The 27,377-nt window shown below is 36.4% G+C and overlaps 1 protein-coding gene across 1 annotated transcript in view; it reads right to left on the reverse strand.

The window, feature by feature from the left end:
* Positions 1-27,377, reverse strand: part of TMPRSS15 (transmembrane serine protease 15) — a 156,545-nt gene that overhangs the window by 114,756 nt on the left and 14,412 nt on the right. Inside the window, exons 5-7 of the mRNA XM_040227475.1 lie at positions 25,383-25,418; positions 11,950-12,081; positions 3,632-3,743 (exon numbers count right to left, since the gene is read on the reverse strand). Of these exons, the coding sequence (XP_040083409.1) occupies positions 3,632-3,743; positions 11,950-12,081; positions 25,383-25,418 (280 nt within the window). The remainder of the gene's footprint in view (positions 1-3,631; positions 3,744-11,949; positions 12,082-25,382; positions 25,419-27,377) is intronic.

A 27,377-nucleotide genomic window follows, 5' to 3' on the forward strand; every position in this document is an offset into this window, starting at 1 on the left:
AAATAAACAGCCCCCTCAGGAATGATTTGTGTTCTTTTAATGAAAGTTTTGGTGTCTCCAGGCAAGAAAATAGTGATTCTTTTTTTCAACAATTGATGTTGTTTTAAAGCATTGAAACTAAGGCATCAAGAAAAGCTCCCTAAGAAACTTCATGTTCAAAAACCCTTTACTTTTTTCAAAATAGATAACTGAAGGTGGAGGAGAGAAATGAGTGCATGCTGTGTTCTACTTCTGATTCAGAAAACTCAACTTACTTGCAATAAAACACAGGCATTTATAAAGGTGAGATTAATTGGTAATTTTAGCCATGCTACCTTATGAATTTTTTAAGAGAAAGGGTACTTTTCTAAATGTCATTTTTATATTTTACATTTTTGTATCAATAGCTACTCTTCTTAGAGCCCACTTTTATTGAGCACCTAATAGAGCACAAAGTCTTTTACATTTCATGATGACTTTGACCCCTGTAGTTAGAGGCTCTGACCTTTATAGACATAGAAATTTCGAGTCTAAGAGATTTAGACATTTGCCTGAGATCATAGATGTTGAACGTGAGGAGGCCAGGTTTGAAGCCACACAGACTATCTTCAGCACTCACATCCTTCATCGCTGATACTCTGCTACACGGGGCCTTAATATAATTCCAAAATATAGCTTAACTGTATCATAACCATTTCTCTACTGGCTACTGGGTTTCCAAGCTTGTAAGAAACATTATTGCTTTTATACCCTACTTTGATCACCATTAGGAAAAACAAACCACCATCTAATGTAATAATCAGTTTGGAGAAGAAAATACACTTAGAAAATTTACATACTTTTAAATAATAATTTTATGATGCAATACAGTATTTACTTAGAGTAATACTTTAGATTTTGTAGGTTTTGAAAATATCCCTAGTTAATGGTGGATTTCTTAAAATAGTTTTAAAAATTAAGTGATTGAAAGGAAGTAAAAAGAACAGACCATACAAATCTTTAATTAACATAATGTTGATTATGCATAAATAATATTACTATTGCAGCAAAAATAATATTGTTTATAGTGGTCTGCTTATAAGACTTCCCTGAAGATTTGACATAGCTTTACTAAGAAGTGGAGGATGATTAAATATTAATTACATAAAAATTAAATTATTATTATTTAATGTTAATAAAATTCCAAAGATTTCATGAAGAAATCATTGTGCAGTTAGGAATGCATCATAGATCAGTTAGAATTCATTTTATTTCCCTTTTTAAAGGAAGTAATTTAAGATTTTTCTAAGACTCTCTGCTGACATTTTAGGTAAAGAATGGAATATTTTTTCATTGTACTAAAAACAGTACTAATAGCCATTTATAAATCTTCTTTTTAAATGTGATTATCAGAAATGATGTCCTAATATTTTTAAGTAAATATTAAATTAAAAAAAATTTTTCACTTGAGAATTACTTAGAACTGCCATTTTTAATATGCAAAATCTTATCTTTTGCACACAAGTAGTGTGTTGTTTAGGTACTTCCCAGGTGGCCCAGTGGTAAAGAATCCACTTGCCCATGCAGGAGACACAGGTTTGTTCCCTGGGTCAGGAATATTCCCTTGAGAAGGAAATGACAATCTACTCAAGTATTCTTGCCTGGGAAATACCATAGACAAAGGAGCCTAGTGGGCCATGCTCCATGGGGTAGCAAGAATTGGACACGACTTAGCAACTACAAAACAGCAACAACATGTTGTTTAGAGCACTGAAAAGAATAAAGTGTGCTTCTAGTTATATCACATAACTTACACAGGGCTGAGCTCCAAAATAGAAATTATTTAAACAGGACAGCATGTTCTTTGTTCTCTGAATAATGCCAAGTAAATGTGTTTAGAATAATCTTCCCTTCATACCTCATGTCCTCTCTGGAATATGTTTACACAGGAAAAGAACTCTTGTGAGTATTTATGGGGCCATTTCCTATCACTTGTTTGGCAAGAACCCGAGGCTCTGTCTTTCAACCTTGTTTGATCAGTTGTTATATTGATTCCCCATTTTCTATTGAGTCATCATAATGATTAAAATAAATATATGGTAGGTCAGATTGGGAAACCAAAATCCCTTCCAGCTGTTAAGAGAAATGAGCAAACTAGAATTCATTTCTCAGAGTGAATTCCACAGAGCATGTGTGTTGAATACTCTGTGGGGGGGAAATTTCAGTGGCTTACTAGGAAATATACAGTTGACTCTTGAACAATACAGGTTTGAAGAATATGGGTCCACTTATATGTGGATTTTTTTTTTTCAAACAGTGCATATTACAACCGGAGAAGGCGATGGCAACCCACTCCAGTACTCTTGCCTGGAAAATCCCATGGATGGAGGAGCCTGGTAGGCTGCAGTCCATGGGGTCACTAGGAGTCAGACACGACTGAGCGACCTCACTTTCACTTTTCACTTTCATGCATTGGAGAAGGAAATGGCAACCCACTCCAGTGTTCTTGCCTGGAGAATCCCAGGGATGGGGGAGCCTGGTGGGCTGCCGTCTCTGGGGTCGCATAGAGTCAGCCATGACTGAAAGGACTTAGCAGCAGCAGCATACTACGACACTACACAAACCATAGGGAACTACAGAACAGAGGGCCAACTATAATGTTATACACAAATTTTGACTGCACAGGGTGTTGGCACCTCTAAGCCTTCTGTTGTTCAAGGTCAACTGTATATTTGGGGGGAGATTTACTTGCATCTTAACTTAACTAAGGCTATGAGAAGTCTTGCACTTTAAAAGATTGCAATGAGCTTATTTCAGTATTGCTTATATTTATTTGAGTACAAATGATACTTCTCTTGGAATATCTGGGAGAAACATTACTCCTTTGTGAAAAATGCTTAGGCATATATTAAGGTAGACCAGCTATCAGCAGTTTGATCATTTTATTTATCATAATGATTGCATTCATCAACTGAATTAAGACTTGGAGGTCAAATATATATTAAATGAACTAAGTGTTATTAAAGATACAGCAAAGAGGATGAGTATAGACGGTGTCTCAGATCTTGATCTGCATGACCAAATCACAACATAGGCGATTTCATACGGATACAAAGCATGATGAGAAAATAACTATTCTGCAGTCAGGATGCAGATGAAGGAAATATGGTTTCTTGTGATATACACAGGTGTGCTGTTCATTTTGGTAGCACTTGATTTATGACAACCATATGGGGGAAAAAAGAAAAAAATTGCTACAGAGGCCAATGAGATGGCCCCATTTATAGGGCAAAATTCTTTTAAAAAGTTAAGAATGAAAGAGAAACTTCTTAGACAGTATATCAGATGGGAAGACTTTGCTTTGTAGCTAATGGAAACAACTGTCTAGAAAATAAATGCATTACTACAGATGCTAAGACTTCCTGCATCAGAGAAAGACTTTATGACTTAAGTACATGGAATAAAAGGTGGTTTCCTTGGTGGCTTAGATGGTAAAGCGTCTGTCTACAATGTGGGAGACCTGGGTTTGATCCCTGGGTCGGGAAGTTCCCTGGGGAAGGAAATGGCAACCCACTCCAGTACTCTTGCCTAGAAAATCCCATGGATGCAGGAGACTGGTGTTCATGGGGTTGCAAAGAGTCAGACACGACTGAGCGACTTCACTCACTATTACCGTATAATCCACCGACAAACAGCACTTGTATTATTAGAAGGCTTGGGATAATGCAGAGCCTCAAAGGATCCAGAAGATCCAGTCAACAAAAATCTTCCATCACAAGCTGTGGCTGTGAAGAAGAGGAAATTAATTTCAGACAAAAATTATCTTGGAAGCATTTCACAAATGAAATGGGATTCAAACTGGCTAATGAATCTTCATAGAACACTCATGACTAAATCTATAGGAGGCTATTTCACAAAACCAAAATGATCTAATGGAAGTAGATCAAATTTCATGTTTTAAATCTATTGATTATTTTCAGATACTTTTACACAGCCCATCATTGAGTCCATAAAAATAGAAAAGCATTCTATTTCTAAATACCCATAACTAACTTGCATTTTAGTATATTCTTCCACATTTGTAAAAAATATATATATCTGAATTATAAACTTCTAATTTAAACAAATAACTACTGTGTTCTTCATTTTATTTTCCCCATTAAGTTGGAGCTAGAGTGAGTTTCAGCTGCGTGTGCTAAGTGATCTGTCTTCCTGAAAATGGTCAGAATATGACCAGGCAAATGAAACATATGGTGCAAGTGGCTTGAAGAAAACTTTCCATTCAATCTACTACACACAACTTCTAGACTTCACTTTTGCTCCTTTTATATGGACTCGCGATCTAGTTCAGTGTTTTCATTCAGGATCTCTGAATGTGTTTTTCCTTCCTACGACAACTCACTTTCCTCTTTTAATTCTTGTAGCATGAATATATTGTATGTCAAGTCAAAGTGTTAAAGTATCAGAGTGTCGGAGTGTTCAGTGCTCAGCCGTGTCTGACTCTCTGCAACCCTGTGGACTCTAGCCCACCAGGCTCTGCTGTCCATGGAATTCTCCAGGCAAGAATATCGGACTGTGTTGCCATTTCCTATTTCAGGGGAACTTCCTGACCCAGGAATAAAACCCGTGTCACTTGCATCTCCTGCATTGGCAGGCAGGCCCTTTACCACTGTACCACCTGGGAAGCCATTCTCTTTAATGTCATGCATTACTACTGATCTCAGTTTTTATATGAATCATTTCCAATTAGAGTAAACCTTTTGAAAGCATGAATCAGGAGTCATGAATTAACAGCTTTTCATTTTATACTTGCTATGTATCATATGTATTAAAAATAAAATAATGTTTTTCTTAGATTATTTTCTGTATACTTAGTTCTATTGACATTATATTCTAAAATAAAGACTTCTGAAATGTGTCCTTTATCTCTTGGCATGTTGTTAATTCCTTATATGCCAGACATGTTGATGGAGGGCAGGGAAATCAAGGAAATTTATCAAAATCAGCTTGCTGCTCTTGCAATCTGAGTGCTAGCATAAGCTAATCCTAAATTGATAAATGGAAAAGCCCATCCTAACATTATACAAAAATGCTTTCAAGTTATAAAATACAGGCTATTACATGACATGAAATATTTCACATGAACAAAAGAAAGAAATTGAACAGCACATGGAAATCTAGGTAAAAATCTTGCATTTTGGTTGACTTTTTACTAGTTTGGGCATATTTGTTTTAAAGGTATATAAAGTAAAGGCATAAAAAACGTAGGTACATTTTAAGATTCAAAGTCTGTTAAGAACAATGGCCTAGGAGTTAATTGTATTGGATTGTGCATCGGATTGTTGTAGCCTAGTTCCCAGAAGGCGACGAAAGAAAAAAAGAACAAATGAAGAACAGAAAAGATAATAACCTAATATAACAGATTTCAGGAAATAAAAGGGAAAAATCTGTGATCTGTTGAGAAAACTGACTCAATTGGTGTGTTACACTTACTGGAGCAAAAAGGACAATTAAGGCCAGTTTATATGATTTGAAAATAAACAGTGAAAATATGAGTTTTTAAGGCAAAACTAAACAATTTTCTAGTTGTAAAAAAACTCCCTTGTTCATTCAAAACTGTCTATCACAAACCACACCAAAGAAATGAGACCATTAATCCTTTAGCTTCATTGATCATAAAAGTAAGAATAATGTCTGCTTGTATTTTAAATGATATATGGAGCCTTTTAATCACAGTTTGTAAAGAAACATGTGGACTCCAAGATTATTGGCAATGCATGAAAATCCACTACTATTGTAAATAGTTTATATTTAAACTATAATACTCAGGAACTCAGTGAGGAAGAGCAATTAATCCTACCAGCAATAAAATAACAGCTGCTAGCACTGGTGGAGTATTTCTCATGTACTGGCCTTGCCCTAAGGTCACTATATAAGCATTACAAGTGTTCTCTTCACCACAAACTTATGATGTTTTAGGTGGGGAAACTGAGGTTCAGAGGGTTAAGTAAGTAGCATAAGTTCTCTCAGCTTATAAGCAACGATTCAAAGACAGGCAGTCTTACCCAATACCTAATATTATCTTAATACAACAATATATAAAGCTATCATAATGATATCACTCAAATCTCTTTGAGTTGAAAAGCAGGGGTGTGTGTGTGCATGTGTGTGTGTGTGTGTGTGTGTATGTGTGTATGTGTGTGTGTGTGAGAGAGAGAGAGAGAGAAATTGTAAATGAAAGAGGAAATGAAATTAAGAGAATTTCATCAATCCAGTGTTTTTAAAATTATAATATAGATCACATTTGCAATAGCACTTCACAACAAACAGGAGAAATACAAAGAAAAACAAATGTGGAGTAAAAAAGGGAACAAAACAAGACCAGTTTTAGAATGTATAAATCCTATTTGCAAAGATGATAACATTTTAGTAATCCTCCTCATCCACTCTGGAGAAGGCAATGGCAACCCACTCCAGTACTCTTGTCTGGAAAATCCAATGGACTGAGGAGCCTGGTAGGCTGCAGTCCATGGGGTTGCTAAGAGCCGGACACAACTGACTTCACTTTCAATTTTCACTTTCACTTTCATGCATTGGAGAAGGAAATGGCAACCCACTCCAGTGCTCTTGCCTGGAGAATCCCAGGGATGGTGGAGCCTGGTGGGCTGCCGTCTAGGGGTCGCACAGAGTCGAACAAGACTAAAGCAACTTAGCAGCAGCAGCAGCAGCCTCATCCACTCACTACATATTTGTGGGGAAAGGTATCAACAGTTCTGGGGTGCACAATGGGATTAATAAACTTCAAAAAAAAACTGAATTATGTCCGTGTTGGCAAAGATGGTTGTATGTTTGTTATACCTTTACTCAGTCTCTTTCTAGGTTCATGACTAGATTGAATACCTCCACGTGGGTCACATGACATAGTCTGGTTAATAAACTATGGTGGAAAAGATTGTATTTATTTCCAGATATGATTTCTAAAAAGATATTCTGTAACATTCTTCCATTGTCTGTCAGCAGATTGCAAAGAATCCAGGGGAGAACTTGGCTCAGAAGGTATGGTGGAGGCACTGGAATCCTGAATGCTTCAGAGCACAGCTTCTTGCCATCTTCCTTGAATTATAGTGTCAGTGATCAATTGTAATTTTCTTATATTGTTAAGATTATTTATCATTGTATTTTTTGTTGTTCAGTCACTAAGTCGTATCCGACTGTTTGCAACCCCAGGGACTGCAGCACACCAGCCTTCCCTGTCCTTTACTGTCTCCTAGAGCTTGCTCAAACTCATGTCCATCGAGTTGGTGATGCCATCCAATCATCTCATCCTCTGTTGTCCCCTTCTCCTCCCTCTTTCAATCTTTCCCAGCATCAGGATCTTTTCCAATGAGTCAGTTCTTCGCATCAGGTGGCCAAAGTATTGGAGTTTCAGCTTCAGTATCAGTCCTTCCAATGAATATTCAGGACTAGTTTCCTTTAGAATTGACTGGTTTGATCTCCTTACAGTCCAAGGGGGCTCGCAAGAATCTTCTCCAACATCACAGTTCAAAAGTAGCAATTCTTCAGTGCTCAGCCTTCTTTAGGATCCAACTCTCACATCCATGCATGACTACTGGAAAAATTATAGCTTGGACTAGTCGGACCTTTGTCAGTAAAGCTATGTTTTTTTTTTTTTTTTTTTAATATGCTCTTCAGGTTTGTCACAGCTTTCTTTCCAAGGAGCAAGCGTCTTTGAATTTCATGTCTGCAGTCACTGTCCATAATAATTTTGGAGTCCAAGAAAATAAAGTCTGTCACTGTTTCCATTGTTTCCCCATCTATTTGCCATGAAGTGATGGGACCAGATGCCATGATCTTTGTTTTTTGAATGTTGAGTTTTATGCCAGCTCTTTCACTCTCCTCTTTCATAATATTTAGTTTGCCCTTAAGGACATGATCAGTTTGTGTGTTCCGTTTTCTATGAAGTTGCTGAGTTTTAGTGGAAATGGATAATCTATAGATCAATTTATACTCTAAAGGAACTTTGGGAATTTCTGCATTTGAGAAAAGATTAAGAAGAACATTCCTGTACGCATTTAAAATAAAGTTACAATAGTATTGAACTACTTATAACAGCTATGACAAACCTAGACAGCATCTTAAAAAGCAGAGACATCACTTTGCCAACAAAGGTCCATCTAGTCAAAGCTGTGGTTTTTCCAGTAGTCATGTCTGGATGTGAGAGTTGGACTATAAACAAAGCTGTGCACCAAAGAACTGATGCTTTTGAACTGTGGTGTTGGAGAAGACTCTTGAGAGTCACTTGGACTGCAAGGAGATCCAACCAGTCCACCCTAAAGGAAATCGGTCAGGAATACTCATTGGAAGGGCTGAAGTGGAAGCTGAAGCCCCAATACTTTGGCCACCTGATGTGAAGAACTGACTCCTTAGAAAGACCCTGATGCTGGGAAAGATTGAAGGCAGGAGGAGAAGGGGATGACAGAGGATGAGATGGTTGGATGGCATCACCAACTCAATGAACATGGGTTTGAGCAAGCCCTGGGAATTGGTGATGGACAGAGAAGCCTGGCAAGCTGCAGTCTATGGGGTTGCAGAGTTGGACACGACTGAGCAACTGAAGCGAACTGAATGTTACATAAAACATAGAGCAGGGCATACTTCTGGAAAAACAGATATAACCCAGCCATGGCTGAGTATGATTACTAAGTATTCAGGATTATAATTTTTTAGATTACTAAGTGCTTTTTAGTGTGGTGCTAGGAAAAAACTCTCGGTGGGAGATAAATGAACCTGTCCAATATTATACTATCAGCTATTCTATTGCAATATCCAAAATTGACTATAATGGGATTCATTTAGGTGTGTTCTTAGGACCCACTGAGAGCTCCCTCTGCTGGCTCATTATTTTTTAGTAGTGTGTTTGCTGAGTACACTGAATTCTCCAGGAATGTACATCAAACTGGAAAAGGGCAAGGCAACCCACTCCAGTATTATTCTTTCCTGGAGAATTCCAGGGACAGAAGAGCCTGGCAGGCTACAGTCTATAGGGTAGTAAACAGTTGGGCATAACTGAGTGACTATCTCTCTCTCTCTCTCACACACACACACACACACACACACACATAAATCAAACATGATCTCTGTCCATCCACCCAAGTCTAGTTTGCATGTACATATGAGACAGACAAACAACCTATGGAGACACTTGCCAGCTTCCAAAATAGGCCTGAACATTGGCCTGAAGGGTGTGGGTCAGCACTTTTTTTTCTCACAGGTCAGCTAAAAAGTGAACTTTCCTGCTGATGCAATCCTCATCAGAAGAAAAAAACAATTTAAAGAAATCTTGGTTCTGCTATCGTCAGCTATAAGTTGTGAAAACCTAAATAACTAAAGCCTAAAAAGGAAGCTGTTTAGGAATTTAACATTAATATGACTCTATTAATAACACCGACTAGAATTAGAGCTCACAGCTGGAGGAATAAGGGAGAGAAGTGAGAGCATAGGTCAGTTTCACACAGATAGTTCTCTTAAAATCATCTTTGCTGCTGCTAAGTCACTTCAGTCGTGTCCGACTCTGTGCGACCCCCTAGACGGCAGCCCACCAGGCTCCCCTGTCCCTGGGATTCTCCAGGCAAGAACAGTGGAGTGGGTTGCCATTTCCTTCTCCAAAATCATCTTTCAGTGAATGGAAATTGACAGACAGGGCTTTCTTCTAGAAATTGTGCTACAATTCGAGCACAAGTTTGAGGTGGGGCTGAGGTGAGATACAATCATTTATGATTAAGTAATGAATGAAAGTGTGAGAGTGAAAGTGTTAGTTGCTAAGTCATGTCCAATGCTTTGTGACCCCATGGACTGTGGCCTACCAGGCTTCTTTGGCAATGGAACTCTCCAAGCAAGAATATAGGAGAGGGCTGCTATTTCCTCTTCCAAGGGATCTTCCCAACCCAGGCATCTGACCAAGTATATAAACCTGGGATCTCCTGCATTGTGGGTGGATTCTTTACCATCTGAGCCACCAGGGAAGCCAAATAATGAATAAAACAATCTATATGACTGTAAATCCTGGATAAAGATAGAGTAGTTGATTGATTTTTTCTCTTCTTTATTCCACAAAGGCTTTATATTGTTTTTGCAAAAAAAAAAAAAAAAGATACAATGCTAACTTTAAAGTGCAAATAATAAAGAGAATCAAGAAATATGACAGACAAGGATTTATAGGCTTCAGAAAGTGAATCACTTGGATGGTGAATTGGTAGTAAGATTCAATTAACACAAAGCCTTCATGATATTGAAAAATAATGCAGTTTGGTTATGTATTTAATGCAAACACATAATCATAATTACAGAATTCAGTTCTCATACTGAAGTTCATGTCATGCGTTTATAGTGACTCAGAAATATAATTCACGGCCTTATAACTTACTTCAGGAGAAATTGCCACATATAGTGTATTTCTATGGTTATTATTTGATATGTATGGATACTAATTTGTTATGAAAATTATAAAACCTGTAACAGCAGAGAGCACATAATAGGTATGGTTCATTTTCTGATTATACATCTTAGATATTTCTCCCCATGTACAGTTAGTGATCATCATCATATAGACTTAAAGGTATGTGGCTCACTTTGATACACATAATATTTGAAATATAAATTGGGGGAACATCACCTCTGTTACCTCATGATGGCACACTTGTATCACATTCCCACTGAAAAGGTTTTGAAAACTGCCTGAAAATCATAGCAAACAAAGACATTGCTTTCTTCTTCTTTGAGTAATTTAGTTATAGAAAATAGATTGAAAAATATTCTGTAGCCTGCACTTTCTTCCAGTATGCTCTGAGTGCACTTCAAAGTATGCAGTTAAACTTTGAAGTCTGAATTTTATCCAAGAACATTTGAACTAGGAGTGTTTAGTTGAGGACACTTTAGTCAAGTTGCTGGTTTTTGAGTTGGTTCTGGGAAACAGACCAACTGCCTATCTTTTCAAGTATATCCTGAGTGGATAGGCAATATTTAAAACTTCAGTTGGTATTCAAGCATTTGTCTTCAATTAATATCAGAAAGAAGAGCAAAGTATAACAAGTAAAGTGAAGTAAATTGTAACTAAAGCCTTTATACATTTCAGGAACTAACTGTGCTCATGGTCAATTTTTAAACTGATTATAAACTATAACAAAAAATTGCTCAATTCCTGCTGTTTAATTTTTCAAGGATAAATTGCAGGTTAGAATTGTTCAAATAGTTCCTCACATTACTTAGCAATCGTATATACATTATATTACTCAGGCAATAAAATGAAGAAATAAGCCAAAAAAGAAATATGTTTAAATTGCATATTTAAGTTACATTTTAAATTACAGCTATGTTCGGCATTTAGTAAGTGCTAACTAAGTGTTAACTAATAGTAATAATAGTGTTTAAAAAACTATTAGCACTCTAAACAAATGCCAGTATTACAAAAACAAAATAAAACAGATATTTAGTTTAACAGACATGAAGATCTTATTCTTAACTGATTTCCTTTACTCACAGAACTACAACTCAAGTACACTTTTTTCCTACTTTTTGTTTCTTTGCCAAAGGTTGAATAAAGGCATCAATCTGAATTAAAGAATGATGATTCCTGAGTTAAAGACTGTTAACATGGCAAAAATAAAGTGATCCGTATTATGATATGATGGTGAAAAGCATTCAAATTCATAATAGTTCATAGCAGTTTAAGAACGGATGAAATATAAGGTCACTTTCTTCTCTCAGATATTATTAACCACATGATTCTTTCTGTACTTGTCAAATGGAATTCTGTTTAACTAAAATAAGTTTAATGTAACAAGATAAAGTTTAAGAATATTAATATGATTACTTTTATATTTTTGTCTTAAATCATAAACATGACTAAGGGTATATCTCAATTCTGGTAATTTCTGGTACCTGAAGGGTGTGTGTGTGTGTGGACACAGTGAGGAAGGGAAGTTAATCACTTACCACAAGTTTTATTGTCTTCATCAGAGCCATCTGGACAGTTTAATTCTCCATCACAAAATAAATCAATTGCTATGCACTTTCGAGCATCAGCACACAGCCTTGAATCAGGTGGGCACTCTATTGAGACATTTCCTTAAAAAAAAAAAAAGATTGAATTTAAAGGTTATTATGTATTCTTTGTCATTTAGGCAAGTATATACTTGAAAGTAAATTTGGCCTTGGAATGCAGAATGAAGCAGGGCAAAGACTAACAGAGTTTTCCCAAGAAAATGCACTGGTCATAGCAAACACCCTCTTCCAACAACACAAGAGAAGACTACACGTGGGCATCACCAGATGGTCAACACCGAAATCAGATTGATTATATTCTTTGCAGCCAAAGATGGAGAAGCTCTATACAGTCAACAAAAACAAGACCAGGAGCTGACTGTGGCTCAGATCATGAACTCCTTATTACCAAATTCAGACTTAAATGGAAGAAAGTAGGGAAGACCACTAGACCATTCAGGTATGACCTAAATCAAATCCCTTATGATTATACAGTGGAAGTGAGAAATAGATTTAAGGGCTTAGATCTGATAGATAGAGTGCCTGATGAACTATGGAATGAGGTTCATGACAGTGTACAGGAGACAAGGATCAAGACCATCCCCATGGAAAAGAAATGCAAAAAAGCAAAATGGCTGTCTCGGGAGGCCTTACAAATAGCTGTGAAAAGAAGAGAAGTGAAAAGCAAAGGAGAAAAGGAAAGATATAAGCATCTGAATGCAGAGTTCCAAAGAATAGCAAGAAGAGATAAGAAAGCCTTCTTCAGCGATCAATGAAAAGAAATAGAGGAAAAGAACAGGATGGGAAAGACTAGAGATCTCTTCAAGAAAATTAGAGATAGCAAGAGAACATTTCATGCAAAGATGGGCTCAAAAAAGGACAGAAATGGTATGGACCTAACAGAAGCAGAAGATATTAAGAAGAGGCAGCAAGAATACACAGAAGAACTGTACAAAAAAGATCTTCACGACCCAGATAATCACGATGGTGTGATCACTCATTTAGAGCCAGACATCTTGGAATGTGAAGTCAAGTGGGGCTTAGAAAGCATCACTACAAACAAAGCTAGTAGAAGTGATGGAATTCCAGTTGAGCTGTTTCAAATCCTGAAAGATGATGCAGTGAAAGTGCTGCACTCAATATGCCAGCAAATTTGGAAAACTCAGCAGTGGCCACAGGACGGGAAAAGGTCAGTTTTCATTCCAATCCCAAAGAAAGGCAATGCCAAAGAATGCTCAAACTACCACACAATTGCACTCATCTCACATGCTAGTAAAGTAATGCTCAAAATTCTCCAAGCCAAGCTTCAGCAATACGTGAACTGTGAACTTCCTGATGTTCAAGCTGGTTTTAGAAAAGGCAGAGGAACCAGAGATCAAATTGCCAACATCTGCTGGATCATGGAAAAAGCAAGAGAGTTCCAGAAAAACATCTATTTCTGCTTTATTGACTATGCCAGAGCCTTTGACTGTGTAGATCACAATAAACTGTGGAAAATTCTGAAAGAGATGGGAATACCAGACCACCTGACCTGCCTCTTGAGAAATCTGTATGCAGGTCAGGAAGCAACAGTTATAACTGGACATGGAACAACAGACTGGTTCCAAATAGGAAAAGGAGTGTGTCAAGGCTGTATATTGTCACCCTGCTTATTTAACTTATATGCAGAGTACATCATGAGAAACGCTGGACTGGAGGAAACACAAGTTGGAATCAAGATTACCGGGAGAAATATCAATAACCTCAGATATGCAGATGACACCACCCTTATGGCAGAAAGTGAAGAGAAATTAAAATGCCTCTTGATGAAAGTGAAAGAGGAGAGCGAAAACGTTGGCTTAAAGCTCAACATTCAGAAAACGATCATGGCATCCGGTCCCATCACTTCATCAGAAATAGATGGGGAAACAGTGGAAACAGTGTCAAACTTTATTTTTTGGGGCTCCAAAATCACTGCAGATGGTAACTGCAGCCATGAAATTAACAGACGCTTACTCCTTGGAAGAAAAGTTATGACCAACCTAGATAGCCTATTCAAAAGCAGAGACGTTACTTTGCTGACTAAGGTCTGTCTAGTCAAGGCTATGGTTTTTCCTGTGGGCATGTATGGATGTGAGAGTTGGACTGTGAAGAAGGCTGAGCGCCAAAGAATGGATGCTTTTGAACTGTGGTGTTAGAGAAGACTCTTGAGAGTCCCTTGGACTGCAAGGAGATCCAACCAGTCCATTCTGAAGGAGATCAGCCCTGGGATTTCTTTGGAAGGAATGATGCTAAAGCTGAAACTCCAGTACTTTTGCCACCTCATGCAAAGAGTTGACTCATTGGAAAAGACTCTGATTCTGGGAGGGTTTTGGGGCAGGAGAAGAAGGGGACGACCGAGGATGAGATGGCTGGATGGCATCACTGACTCGATGGACGTGAGTCTGAGTGAACTCCGGGAGTTGGTGATGGACAGAGAGGCCTGGCGTGCTGCGATTCATCGGGTTGCAAAGAGTCGGACACAACTGAGCGACTGAACTGAAGTGAACTGATACTTGAAATTGAAAGTGAAAGTCGCTCAGTTGTGTCTGACTCTTTGCAGACACATGGACTATACAGTCCATGGAATTCTCCAGACCAGCATTCTTGAATGGGTAGCCTTTTCCTTTTTCAGGGAATCTTCCCAACCCAGCTCTCCCGCATTATAGGTGGATTCTTTACCAGCTGAGCCACAAGGGAAGCCCAAGTAAGTATTTGCTTATTTATAATTATTTCAACTTTGCCCCAAAATATTTATTTCATTTAATGAATTGATCTTACAGTTTTAAATTTTGAAGAAATGATACATATTTCTTCATAGATATTAAATATGATGCTTACTTTGTTGATTTTAAAAAAAGATTGTCTATTTATTCATTTGCTTTTGGTTGTGTGTGCTGGGTCTTTGTTGCTGCACGGGCTTTCTCTAGTTGTGGCAAGTGTGGCCACTCTCTAGTTGCAGTGTGCAGGCTTCTCATTGAGGTGGCTTTTCTTGTTGTGGAGGAAGAATGGGCTTTCAGGCATGTGGACTTCAGTAGTTCTGGCTCTCAGGCTCTAGAACACAGACTCAGTATCTGTGGGGCATGGGCTTAATTGCTCTGAGGCATGTTGGATCTTCCTGGATCAGGGACCAAACCTATATCTCCTGGATTGGCAGGCAGATTCTTTACCACTAAGCCATCAGGGAAGCCCCTACTTTGTTGATTTTTAATCTTGATAAATAAATGCTACAGTTTGGAGCATTATTTAGTCCCCAATATTTACACCTTCTAGGATTGTTAAGTGTAATGTGGGGCAATTTGCTAAGATGCATATCTCATCATCTACAGTATCTAATAGCCACTTCATTTACTTATAAACTTATGACTTGAAAATATAGTGGTTGAAGTTAAGGTTTCCGTCCTGCAGAACAATGAAAACTATTTTATAGTAAAATGAAACTTAAAGTCCACAGTACACTGAACAAGAAAACCCAATGGTTTTCTTCTGTTCATTATCTCCTTGCTTCTTGGGTCAGGGTTTCTTAGGAGGAAAGTTGCAAACATCCCCCTGAAGGATTCCATGTCATACTCTGATCAGGATCTGATAAATTTGCACCTCTCAGCCTGTCTTGTCCTTCACCTGCTTCTTTCCACATTGCTAAATATAAAAATGGACTGAGAAACACATTTTCCTTCTAGAAATTAACTTGGAAAATTTAGGTGCAATCCTAATAATATATGCCCACTGGGTAACCACATATGTTTTTAATTTTTTGAGCCATGCGAGAATTTCAATATGTTTCTTTATGATTAGAATAACAACGACAATTTAAAGTTTTTGGAAAATCTTTAAGCTCAATAGCATTTTATTTTTCTTTTTGTTATTGGCCTTAATCTTAAAGCCAGCATTGTACTGCCATCTGCTGGGTTTTAAAAATAGATTTGATTCTGAAATTTCTCTTAGGCTCCAAGAAATAAATTGGGGAAAGTGCTTCTGTTAATAAATCTGCTAAGGTAATGCTTAATTAAGAACATTATAGACAGAGTTGCTGGATATAAATATAACCAAATTGGTCTTTTATAATTGTAATTAAAATAGATATAAGCCATTGGGAAATTCATGGATCACCTAACATCTAAAATAGGACAGGATAAGCTGAATCATTTCCAAGTGCTAAAATACTCCCATTTAAGAGAAAAAAAATTAAAAATATATTAAATAAACTTGTATATTATGACACATATGAGATATTCATCAAGAGTTCTTAATTACTGAGCCACTAATCCATAAGAGGTGTCATGTTGATAGTATTCAAAAAATTCTTGATAAAAAATAAATTAGAAAAAGGACATCACTGTAGTAACTGTCTCTTTTAAACAGTGGTTGAAGGAGTTCTAGGTATTCAGCATCTATAAGAATAGATTTGGGCATTTAACTAGAGACATTATGATTTTGTCTGATCTAATGCTTTCTATGGAAACTTCACTTACTGATGTTTCATATCTTTGTCTATTGCTTATTGAAATTTATAGATTGAACTTCAAAACCACACTGTCAAGAGATACCACTTGAAACATTTGATCTCATTAATGATTATTCATTCACTATACAAGTATTTATTTCCTATTTATTTGCATCATGGCTTTTTAAGGGATAGAAATAATAGGATGACTTTTTTATGGAGTTTGGAGTTTAGTGGGCAACTGATTCATTGGCTAGCAAATTTTGTAAATGAGGTAGAAAAAAGTGATGTGGGAGCATCAAAACTGGGCTATGCCATGGAGTATCTTCCTTCTGAGTCTGGGATTGAAAACATCTTCATATAAATTAAAATTTGAAAGATGTTTAGAAATAAATGCACAATGAAGAGAGGTATGTGAAATGTATACATGGTGATATGACAAGAGCATATTACTATAGGGAAAGCAGAGGCATCTAACTTATCTAGATGTTGGGATGCTTACTGAAACTATGGCAGGAAGGGAGTTTAGTCAAATTCTGGGGGACATTTTACAAATCATTTTAACATATTAAAATATTTTTTGTAAATAACAGTACTTAAAAATTTAACATATATATGTGATGTGACCAGTCTATGTTTCATAAAGACAATTCTGCTACCAACTGAGCAACCATTTCAACATTCAAGGTGAAAGTTGATGAGAGTTGGAACTCTTGCACTAGCAGGGGAGATGGGGATATATTTCAATTGCTATTTTACAAGTAGGATTGATGAGCTTTAGTGGCCAGATATGCTCCTGGCTGGAGGGAGGTGGAGAAAAGGATGCTCAGAATGGTAGATGCACTTTGGAGTGGTCATGAAATACCAGTGTTCATTAGTCACAATAGGCATTATCAGAGAAACAGCTGGTGGGATTAGTAAATGACTCTAGTTTGAAATATTTAGATATGAAGGTGGAAATATTACACTCTTGTTTAGATTGTACTCTTGATATCTCCATATTCTGTTGTACAAGCACCCTTCATATGTCTTGGTCCATGAATAAAGAGAATTTCCTCTAATTTAAAGCCAGAATTGAAAGAGACATGTGTACCCCAATGTTCATCACAGCACTGTTTATAATAGCCAGGACATGGAAGCAACCTAGATGTCTATCAGCAGACGAATGGATAAGAAAGCTGTGGTACATATACACAATGGAATATTACTCAGCCATTAAAAAGCATACATTTGAATCAGTTCTAATGAGGTGGATGAAACTGAAGCCTATTATACAGAGTGAAGTAAGCCAGAAAGAAAAACACTAATATAGTACACTAACGCATATATATGGAATTTAGAAAGATGGTAACGATAACCCTGTATGCAAGACAGCAAAAGAGGCACAGATGTATTGAACAGTCTTTTGGACTCTGTGGGAGAGGGAGAGGGTGGGATGATATGGGAGAATGGCATTGAAACATGTAAATTATCATATGTGGAATGAATTGCCAGTCCAGGTTCAATGCAAATAAATAGATAAAAAAAGAAAATATGAATATAGTCTTCTTATATAAAGGAAGTATGTTTTAGGATTTTATCAGATTTTATTTTTACCTAGTGTTCTGTCTCCCTCTCATATTACATACACAGGTATGATGTCCATTTCCAACAAAACCATTGGTTAAAACATTAACTGCTGCAGAAATTAGCCAGATGCCAGTTTTTAAAGTAACCTTCCATTCTTAAAACTACAGTTCTTTGACTGGACTATTTAGTTTGCCATTTCATCCATTAGTTTTTACTTTAGTACATCTCCTTTTCTTGGGAGTCTCTACTGTGATTCTTTTGAGGACTATTTAAAAAAAAAAAGTTAAGGATTTCTATTTAAGGAAATGTGTACAAAAATAATAATTGATTATGTTTATTAAAATCTGTTCAAATTTTCTAAATATTAGTTCCTGTTTTCTTGAATGGAAAAAAGATTAGCATATTTTTATATTATATGCCATTTTAATCTTCAGGATATTAATTTTTGGCATAATATGGAAACCCACCATAAATTAGTATTATTCGTAATTCTGCAAATTGAAGGCTTTATCGTCTATATTTGTATCATGAAGGATTCAGTATACACTCAAATGTGATTACTTCAGAGTAATCCACTGTCATAACACTGTTCAGTGACTTGAGGTGAGGAATCTCTTGTGTCTATTTTGTGCAGACTCTGGACTAAGCATTGTGGAGAAGAAAAAGACTGAAACCAAACCAGTTATAAGAAGTGTTACATTAGAACTGATTCAAATGACATGGATGAAACTGGAGCCGATTATACAGAGTGAAGTAAGCCAGAAAGAAAAACACCAATACAGTATACTAACACATATATATGGGATTTAGAAAGATGGTAAGGATAACCCTGTATGCAAGACAGCAAAAGAGACACAGAAGTATACAATGGACTTTTGGACTCTGAGGGAGAGGGGGAGGGTGGGATGATTTGGGAGAATGGCATTGAAACATGTATACTATCATATAAGAAACGAATCGCCAGTCTATGTTCGATACAGGATACAGGATGCTTGGGGCTGGTGCACGGGGATGATCCAGAGAGATGATATGGGGTGGGAGGTGGGAGGGGGGTTCAGGATTGGGAACTCATGTACACCCATGGTGGATTCATGTTAATGTATGGCAAAACCAATACAGTATTGTAAAGTAAAATAAAGTAAACATAAAAATTTAAAAAAATAAAAATAAAAATGTAAAAAAAAATGTGTTACATACAAGACAGTGATTTAAAAATCATATTTGGGAAATATTAGATTTTTTTTTGTAATTGAATTTTTGAAAAAAATTTTAATATAAATTTATTTATTTTAATTGGAGGTTAATTACTTTACAATATTGTATTGGTTTTGCCATACATCAACATGAATCCGCCACAGGTATACACGTGTTCCCCATCCTGAACCCCCCTCTCTCCTCCCTCCTCGTACCATCCCTATGGAGCGTTCCAGTGCACCAGCCCCAAGCATCTAGTATCATGCATCGAACCTGGACTGGAGATTCATTTCATATATATTATACATGTTTCAATGACATTCTGCCAAATCATCCCATCCTGATTTTTATTTTCCCTAAAAATAGGTGTAATAATCCTTGGTGACCAAATATGAGACAAATTAAACCCAAGATTTAATAGCTTACTTAGTAATGAAATCATAATCTGAATGCATGAATGTCTGCTTTAAGAGACCAAGTTCATTTCACTGTACTGTGTTTGGGAGATATCACTTTACAGAAATTCTCCTCTACTTTAAAAGAACAAATTTAATCATTTTAGCAAGACTGTGGCTATTCAGTTCAAATGAAATTAAAGTGGGAAAATACTTTAATGGTTCTGTTATTATTTGTGTAGGAGTGTCTTAAATTAGAGGAGAGTGCTTAGCAGTATATGTATGTTGTTTTCTCAGATGCAGAGAAAACAAATACTTGAAGTCAAAAAACATTTGGTGTTGGTTGCAGTGCCTGTGTCTGAGTCCTGGGACAATCAATTCAATTGAAGAGTATAATTCTGCCTTAAATTCTCTTGAACCAATTTCACTTTCTTTACTAAATTAGCCAGTTCTTTTCCTTCCATCCTCAAACCCCTCCACATGGTGGAACTATAGAAAATTGCATTTTGTTGAGACTGAGAAAGCCCATGATAGTTAATCTTGTTTTTCTGCAATCATTGCTTGCCCAGTAAGCAACAAAAGGCTAGAACAAGCTGTATTCTAGAAACCCTTCAAGCATATGAACAATTGCATAAAAGAGCCCCTCTTGGGCACACTGCAACAGCTAGAAATCAATCGGTATAATGCAACCTTAGTTCCCATCTCTCCCTTTACTGTTGCAAATGGGTTAGTAAAACTTTACGGTAATTGGCAACAAAGGCAGTTGAACAATAGAACATAATCCTCATGGACTTTGTACCCACTATCAAATAAAAATTCTCTTTGGCAGAATTTATAATAGTACTAACGCCAGGTATATGATGCATGCATTTGTTGATTTTTCTCAAACTCTGTCTTCCAGGCATATAAAAATGAGAATAAACTTAACATCCCTGAAAGTCATATTCATAATAAATTACTGCTTGGAAACTGTGGTTTTCAAGTTTAATTGCCTCGTTCCCCTCTATAAATCTAGAGTATCTTGCTGTGTGAGAGGAATGAATAGGAATGAATGGTGACTGGGGACTCACGGATCCAGTAAAAGAGGGAATGTAATATTTTACCGCCTACTTACATTATGAGAATTCTTCAGGATTGAGTAAGGTAGTTCAATATGGTCTCCAATAATAGGAAAGCTTTGGAAATGGAGTTTTTGAGGACAAAGAAATAATCAGATTAAAACGAACACTACTGAGTACAACAATCTTGTTTTAACCTTAGTCTAGTTTTTAAAAGATCCTTTTCAAAAAGTATACAACTTGCTTTTTTTTTGTTGTTGTTGTTGTGTCCCTCCTTTATGCCAATCATGAATTGGTATCTGTATTATTTCCTTTCTTCATGACTGCTCTTTAAGACATATATTTAAATATTTGTCTTTCAGATAATAAACACAAAGTTCAAGAACTAGGTGGCTTACCAAATATTATGTGACAGTAATGGGTGGAAATAGTTAAGGTGGATTCACCTACACACTGTCAATGTTTGAAAATTGTATGTTACTTTTTGGTCTTCATTATGATTATCAAATGTTCATGTAAAATGTGAAAGATATAAATAAATATGTACTGATTCCATTCTTACAGTTTACAAGTTAGAAAGATTTCTGTTCCAGTCTCTGGGAAAGAAAAGTGCTAGTCAAGTATTACCCTCACACTCTGTGTTCCCCTTTCACCATATCCTTTTGCCAGAAGCTGGGCTGTTAGCCGACGTTTGATCCTACCCAGCTTCTCTGGTGGTTCAGGAGATAAAGAATCCACCTGCAATGCATAATACCTGAGTTTGATCCCTGGGTCAGGAGGATCTCTGGAGAAGGAAATGGGTACCCCTTCAGTATTCTTGCCTGGAAAATCCCATGGAGAGAGGAGCCTGGTGGGCTATAGTCCACAGGGTCATAAATAGTCAGACACAACTGAGCAATGATATGTGTATGTATATAGCACGTAAAATGTCATAATACATTTGGTTTGTGGGATATTTTGGTCCATAAGACATTTGGTTCTTAAACACTTGATCCATTCCCAAAGGTCCTTAAATACAGTAAAAGGGGTCACAAAAGACTCAGACACAATTGAGTGACTAAATAATAACAAAAAGTGTCCAAGAGCATATCTGTTCCATTCAAATGGTTTGGGTTTTGCTGTTGTTTTGCCTTTTTTTTGTTGTTTTTTCATGTATTTTGGATGGGCTAGGTTTTTGCTGCGGCATGTGGGCCTTCTCCAGTTGCGGTGAGCGTGAGTGTCTCTGTCCTGCAAGTGTGCTGGCTTCTCTTGTTGCAGAGCAAGTGGGCTCTAGGGCGCATGGGTTCAGTAGTTGCAGGGCACGTGTAGTTGCCTTGCAACATGTGGAATCTTCCTGGACCAGGGATTGAACCCATGCTCCCTGCATTGGCAGGCAGATTTTTAACCTCTGCACCACCAGGGAAGTCCTTCAAATAATTTTGGACAGGACCAAATTATCAAGGACTATTTTGATGTGGGCAGATGCCTTATGGGCATTCTGGATAGGACCAAAAGTCTTGCGAGAAACTGGGCATATTGTTCAGTCACTTTTCATATTTTTGTTAGGCTTGTCTTCAAGAGAGTAAGAAGGAAAATTTGTTTTAAGTCCAAAGGTTTTTTTTGCTCTAGCACTTTTTTTCCTTCTATGTCTTTCCACATATTTCCCTTAGGGCATTTTATACACCGAAGAGGTCCTCAATAACTGTGGGTTGTATGAATTACTCAGTGAATCAATAAACAGGTAAATAGAAAACACAGCACTGACTTTGGTATTTGTTGCTGATTTTAAAGTTATAGAAATGTTTCTTAAAATATATTAAAGTTATTTAGATTTTTGATTAAATAAATTGGTCATTATTCATCCTAAAATCACTTTTTGAGAGTGTGTTGAAAGGTGATTTTAGATGCTGTAAATAGTTTTCTGCAATGCATAAGGGACAGTGGGCTGAAGAGCAGTTCCATTTTTCATCGTGTTGTGCTGTTCTCTGGACAACACCAAAATACAACCCCAGGCAGGCTTGTCCTACCATAAGAGCTCTCCATGGGTTTAGAGGTGGGATGATTTGTTTCATAAAGTATTTTGATACATCATTCACATATCACTCTGCTTTTCAAACTTCACATCTACTGTTTTATCTAGGAATTGCTAAGTCTTACCCAGAGACCACTTATAATTTCACAAATGTTCTCTCCTTGTACTATATAATATTTGATATAAATTCTAATAACATGAAAATAGCAATATTATTTTAGGAGCTGAAGAGTTATACAATATTGCCTGCATGGAGTTTACCTAAAGAGATCAGATACACATTCAGACTGTTTAACGTGAAGATTAAGTGAGGACTAGAGAAGACACTTTGGTTAAGCAGCAGATAGACAAAGGCAAAGTAGACAATTACTAAGAATCTGGAAAAATTATGACATTAAAGACACATACCAACCATACACAAAACTTAAAAATAAACTCAAAGTGGAGCAAAGATCTAAATGTAAGACCAGATATTATAAAACTCTTAGAGGAAAACATAGGCAGAATACTCTTCGAGATAAATCCAAACAAGATATTTTTTGACCCACCTCTTAAGAGTTACTTTGCCAACAAAAGTCCGTCTAGTTAAGGCTATGGTTTTTCCAGTGGTCATGTATGGATGTGAGAGTTGGACTATAAAGAAAGCTGAGCACAGAAGAATTGATGCTTTTGAACTGTGGTGTTGGAGAAGACTCTTGAAAGTCCCTTGGACTGCAAGGAGATCCAACCAGTCCATCCTAAAGGAGATCAGTTGTGGGTGTTCATTGGAAGGACTGATGCTGAAGCTGAAACTCTAATACTTTAGCCACCTGATGCAAAGAGCTGACTCATTTGAAAATACCCTGATGCTGGGAAAGTCTAAGGGCAGGAGGAGAAGGGGACGACAGAGGATGAGATGGTTGGGTGGGATCAGCGACTCTATGGACATGGGTTTGGGTGGACTCCGGGAGTTGGTGATGGACAGGGAGGCCTGGCGTGCTGCGGTTGATGAGGTTGCGAAGAGTTGGACATGACTGAGTGACTGAACTGAACTGAAAAGTAAGGAAAATAAAAATAAACGATGGGACCTAATTAAACTTAAAAGGCTTTTCACAGCAAAGGAAACCATAAACAAAAAGAAAAGACAACACTCAGAATAGGAGAAAATATTTGCATACAAAGGAACTGCCAAGGGATTAATCTCCACAATATGCAAACAGCTCATGTAGCTCAATATCAAAAGAACAACCCAATCAAAAAATGGGTGGAAGACCTAAATAGACATTTTTCCAAAGAAGACATGCAGATGGCTAAAATGCACATGAAAAAATGCTCAACCTCACTAATTGCTAGAGAAATGAAAAGCAAAACTATAATGAAGCATCTCCTCATACTGGGTCAGAATGGCCATCATCAAAAATTCTACAAACAACAAATGCTGGAGAGGGTATGGAGAAAAGGGAACTCTTACACTGTTGGTGGGATTGTAAACTGGTACAGCTACTCTAGAGAACGGAATAGAGGTTCTGCAAAAAACTGAAAGTGGAGCTACCACATGACCCAACAGTCCCACTCCTGAGTATGACCAAAGAAAACTATAATTCAAAAAGACGCACGCACCCAGCACTCATTGCAGCACTGTTTACAATAGCCAGGACATGGAAGCAAGCTAAATGTCCATCAACAGAGGACTGGATAAAGGGGATGTGGTACCTATATACGATGGAATATTGCTCAACCATAAAAAGGAATGAAATAGGGCCATTTGCAGAAACTTGGACAGCCCTAGAGACTATCATACAGAATGAAGTAAATCAGGAAGAGAAAAACAAATATTATACAAGATTGCTTACTTGTGAAATCTAGAAAAATGGTACACATGGATGTATTGGCAAAGCAGAAATAGAGACACAGATGTAGAGAACAGGCTTAAGTTTGTTAACAAACTTAACAAACTGAGAGCAGAATGTGGGTAGGATGAATTGGGAGATTGGAATTGAAATAGGTACACTGTTATGTATAAAAAAAGATAACAAATGAGAACCTACCAGATAACACAGGGAACTACTGTTCTACTCAATGCTCTAGTCACCTACTCTTTGCTCAGTGGTGACCTAATTGGAAGGAAATCTAAAAAAAAGTATATATGTATATGTATAAGTGATTAACTTTGTTGTACAGTAGAAACTAACACAACATTTAAAGCAACTGTACTCCAATGAAAATTTAAAAACAAATACATGCCATGTGTTGGTATAAAGCAGTCACTTAATGAAAAACTGTTGAATGAATGAATTCAAGACAACTTTGGTACTGATTTGGTAACCATACCATGTTAAAAGGAGAGAGCAAGTAAGTGTTACTTGTATTCAGAGAGAATAGTTAGAGAAAAAAGTCCCTCACACCTGATGAAACCTATATCCTTTTTGGAAAACATTTTGATCCTACTCTTGGCACACTTAGCAAAAGATAATAACCATGATTCTAATAGATGGAGGACTGGAGTAAGATTAGATAATACAGGCATTAATTAACCTCAAATATGTTGTTGCCTTTTGGTAAAAACTTAGGCTAACTATAAACTTTCATGCTTTACTTTTCTTATCTATAATAAGGGTATTGTTAACTGCTGTTTATCAGATAATTCTCAGAAGTCCAAAATGAAACATAACGAAAACTTTTTTAAAAACAAGAGAAATTATATTATTAAAACTGACCTGGGGTTGCCAGAGGAATGCTGGTTGTTAGCTTTTCTGTAAAAATAAATAACATACATAAAAATTACATTTTTAAACCGATTATTAGCAATTCCTCATTTAATATTTTATGTGAGAGTTTTTAAAATTACAATGAATTATTCCCTGGTGGCTCAGATGGTAAAGTGTCTGCCTGCAATGCGGAGACCTGGGTTCGATCCCTGGGTTGGGAAGATCTCCTGGAGAAGGAAATGGCAACCCACTCCAGTACTCTTGCCTGGAGAATCCCATGGACGGAGGAGCCTGGTAGGCTACAGTCCATGGGGTCGCAAAGAGTCGGACACGACTGAGCGACTTCACTTTCACTTCACTATTAATGTTCATTAACTTAATATATCATTTGTATCTGGATCTAAAAAACAAATCTTTTATGTTTTTTATTGATTTTGAGAGTTGTATAGCAGAAGTTTTTAGATGTGTTCACTTTTTTAAGGAAAAAAGATTTTTTCAATAATTAACTAATATAAGAATTCACTTATTTCATAATGGCTGTAGACATAAATGTTCTAGATTAATCTGATGCTATTTGAAATAGGAGCTTGAGATATGCTTAAACTATTGGCCTTGGAGTCCAGAGAATTACTTTTAATTCCCGACTTTGATAAATTTAAACTGTGTGACTCTGGGCACTTTCTTTATTACTTATGTATTTTTAAGTAGAAAAAGTATTACATCTCTACAAAATCATTCTGAGAATTAAATAAGATAATGTTTGTAAAATACAGTACCTAAAAAATATTTTTAAAGTATTATAAAAGTGTTCATGATTACAAGTGATATAAAAAGTAATATGGTTATAGTTTTATAACAATTTACTGTTTAAAAGCACTTGTTTATGAATTTGATGTTTGGGATGACTTTTAACATTTTTAGAAAACTTTTATTATTCACAATTTATGGGAAACAGATTTTCAGAAGGTGAAATGCTCAGTGATTCTGATAGTTGGCAGAGACAGGATTAGTGTTCAGATATTTTAACTTCAATTTGAATAAGATTTCTACAACAAAATGATTTTACATTTTAAAATAACTCAGGTTAATTTTAAAATGATAATTTCTCAAAGCTCTCTTTTGAGAATCAGTATGATCTTGATAAGACAATGTGAAGTCCTCAATTTTATGAGCAGCAGTGACCAATTGTTGTTAGAAAGAGAGAGTGAAGAAAATGCTGGAATGGAGCATAGTTAATATTAAACTTGAGATTGTCCTTTCCAAACAGTACAATACATTTTGAAAGTTATCATTTCATTATCTTTAAAACTCCTTTCCCTCATTCCTAGTGACCTTAGCAATGTCAGGGCTTCATTACCAAGGCTGCATAATCAGAGTCATATTTTGAGATCACACACACATATTCACACACATCATATATGTGTACATATGTATATAGAGTTTAAAATATGAAAGGACAATTGCAATTTGAAATGCATATCCTGCATATAGACCTAAGCATTATGAATCCTGCATACTATGAACTACATTATTCCAGGCCAAATGTATACTTTTTACATTTTTAAATGAAGACTAAATACCTCATTTAGAAAGAGCCACCAGAAAAAAATAGAATCCTTGCTTAATGTCATAAAGTTTTATGGTCACCAAGTTATATATTTTAAAATGTCATTAAGTACTGACCTGACGTTGTTGCAGGACTTATCGTAGAGAAATTCTCCAAAGGGGCTGGAATAAAGTTGGTTTAAATATAGTGTTTAGAGTATTACAAAACATCAAGTGCAGTTCAAATAGTTATCCAAAGGGCGTCTGATCTAGAGTTTCCATTTCATCCTTTCTTACCCTGAATGTTCCTATTTATTTAATTATTTGATTATGATACATTCAATGAATTTTCAGAATCTTTATATAGTCTTTCTATAAAATTTACATATATAGAATGTTTCCTTTATTTTACCCATTTAAGAAGGATATCCACTTATTCATCAAAGTTATATAGAATAA

This window comes from Oryx dammah, unplaced genomic scaffold (assembly GCF_014754425.2).
Source record: "Oryx dammah isolate SB20612 unplaced genomic scaffold, SCBI_Odam_1.1 HiC_scaffold_2, whole genome shotgun sequence".
Classification (NCBI taxonomy): domain Eukaryota; kingdom Metazoa; phylum Chordata; class Mammalia; order Artiodactyla; family Bovidae; genus Oryx; species Oryx dammah.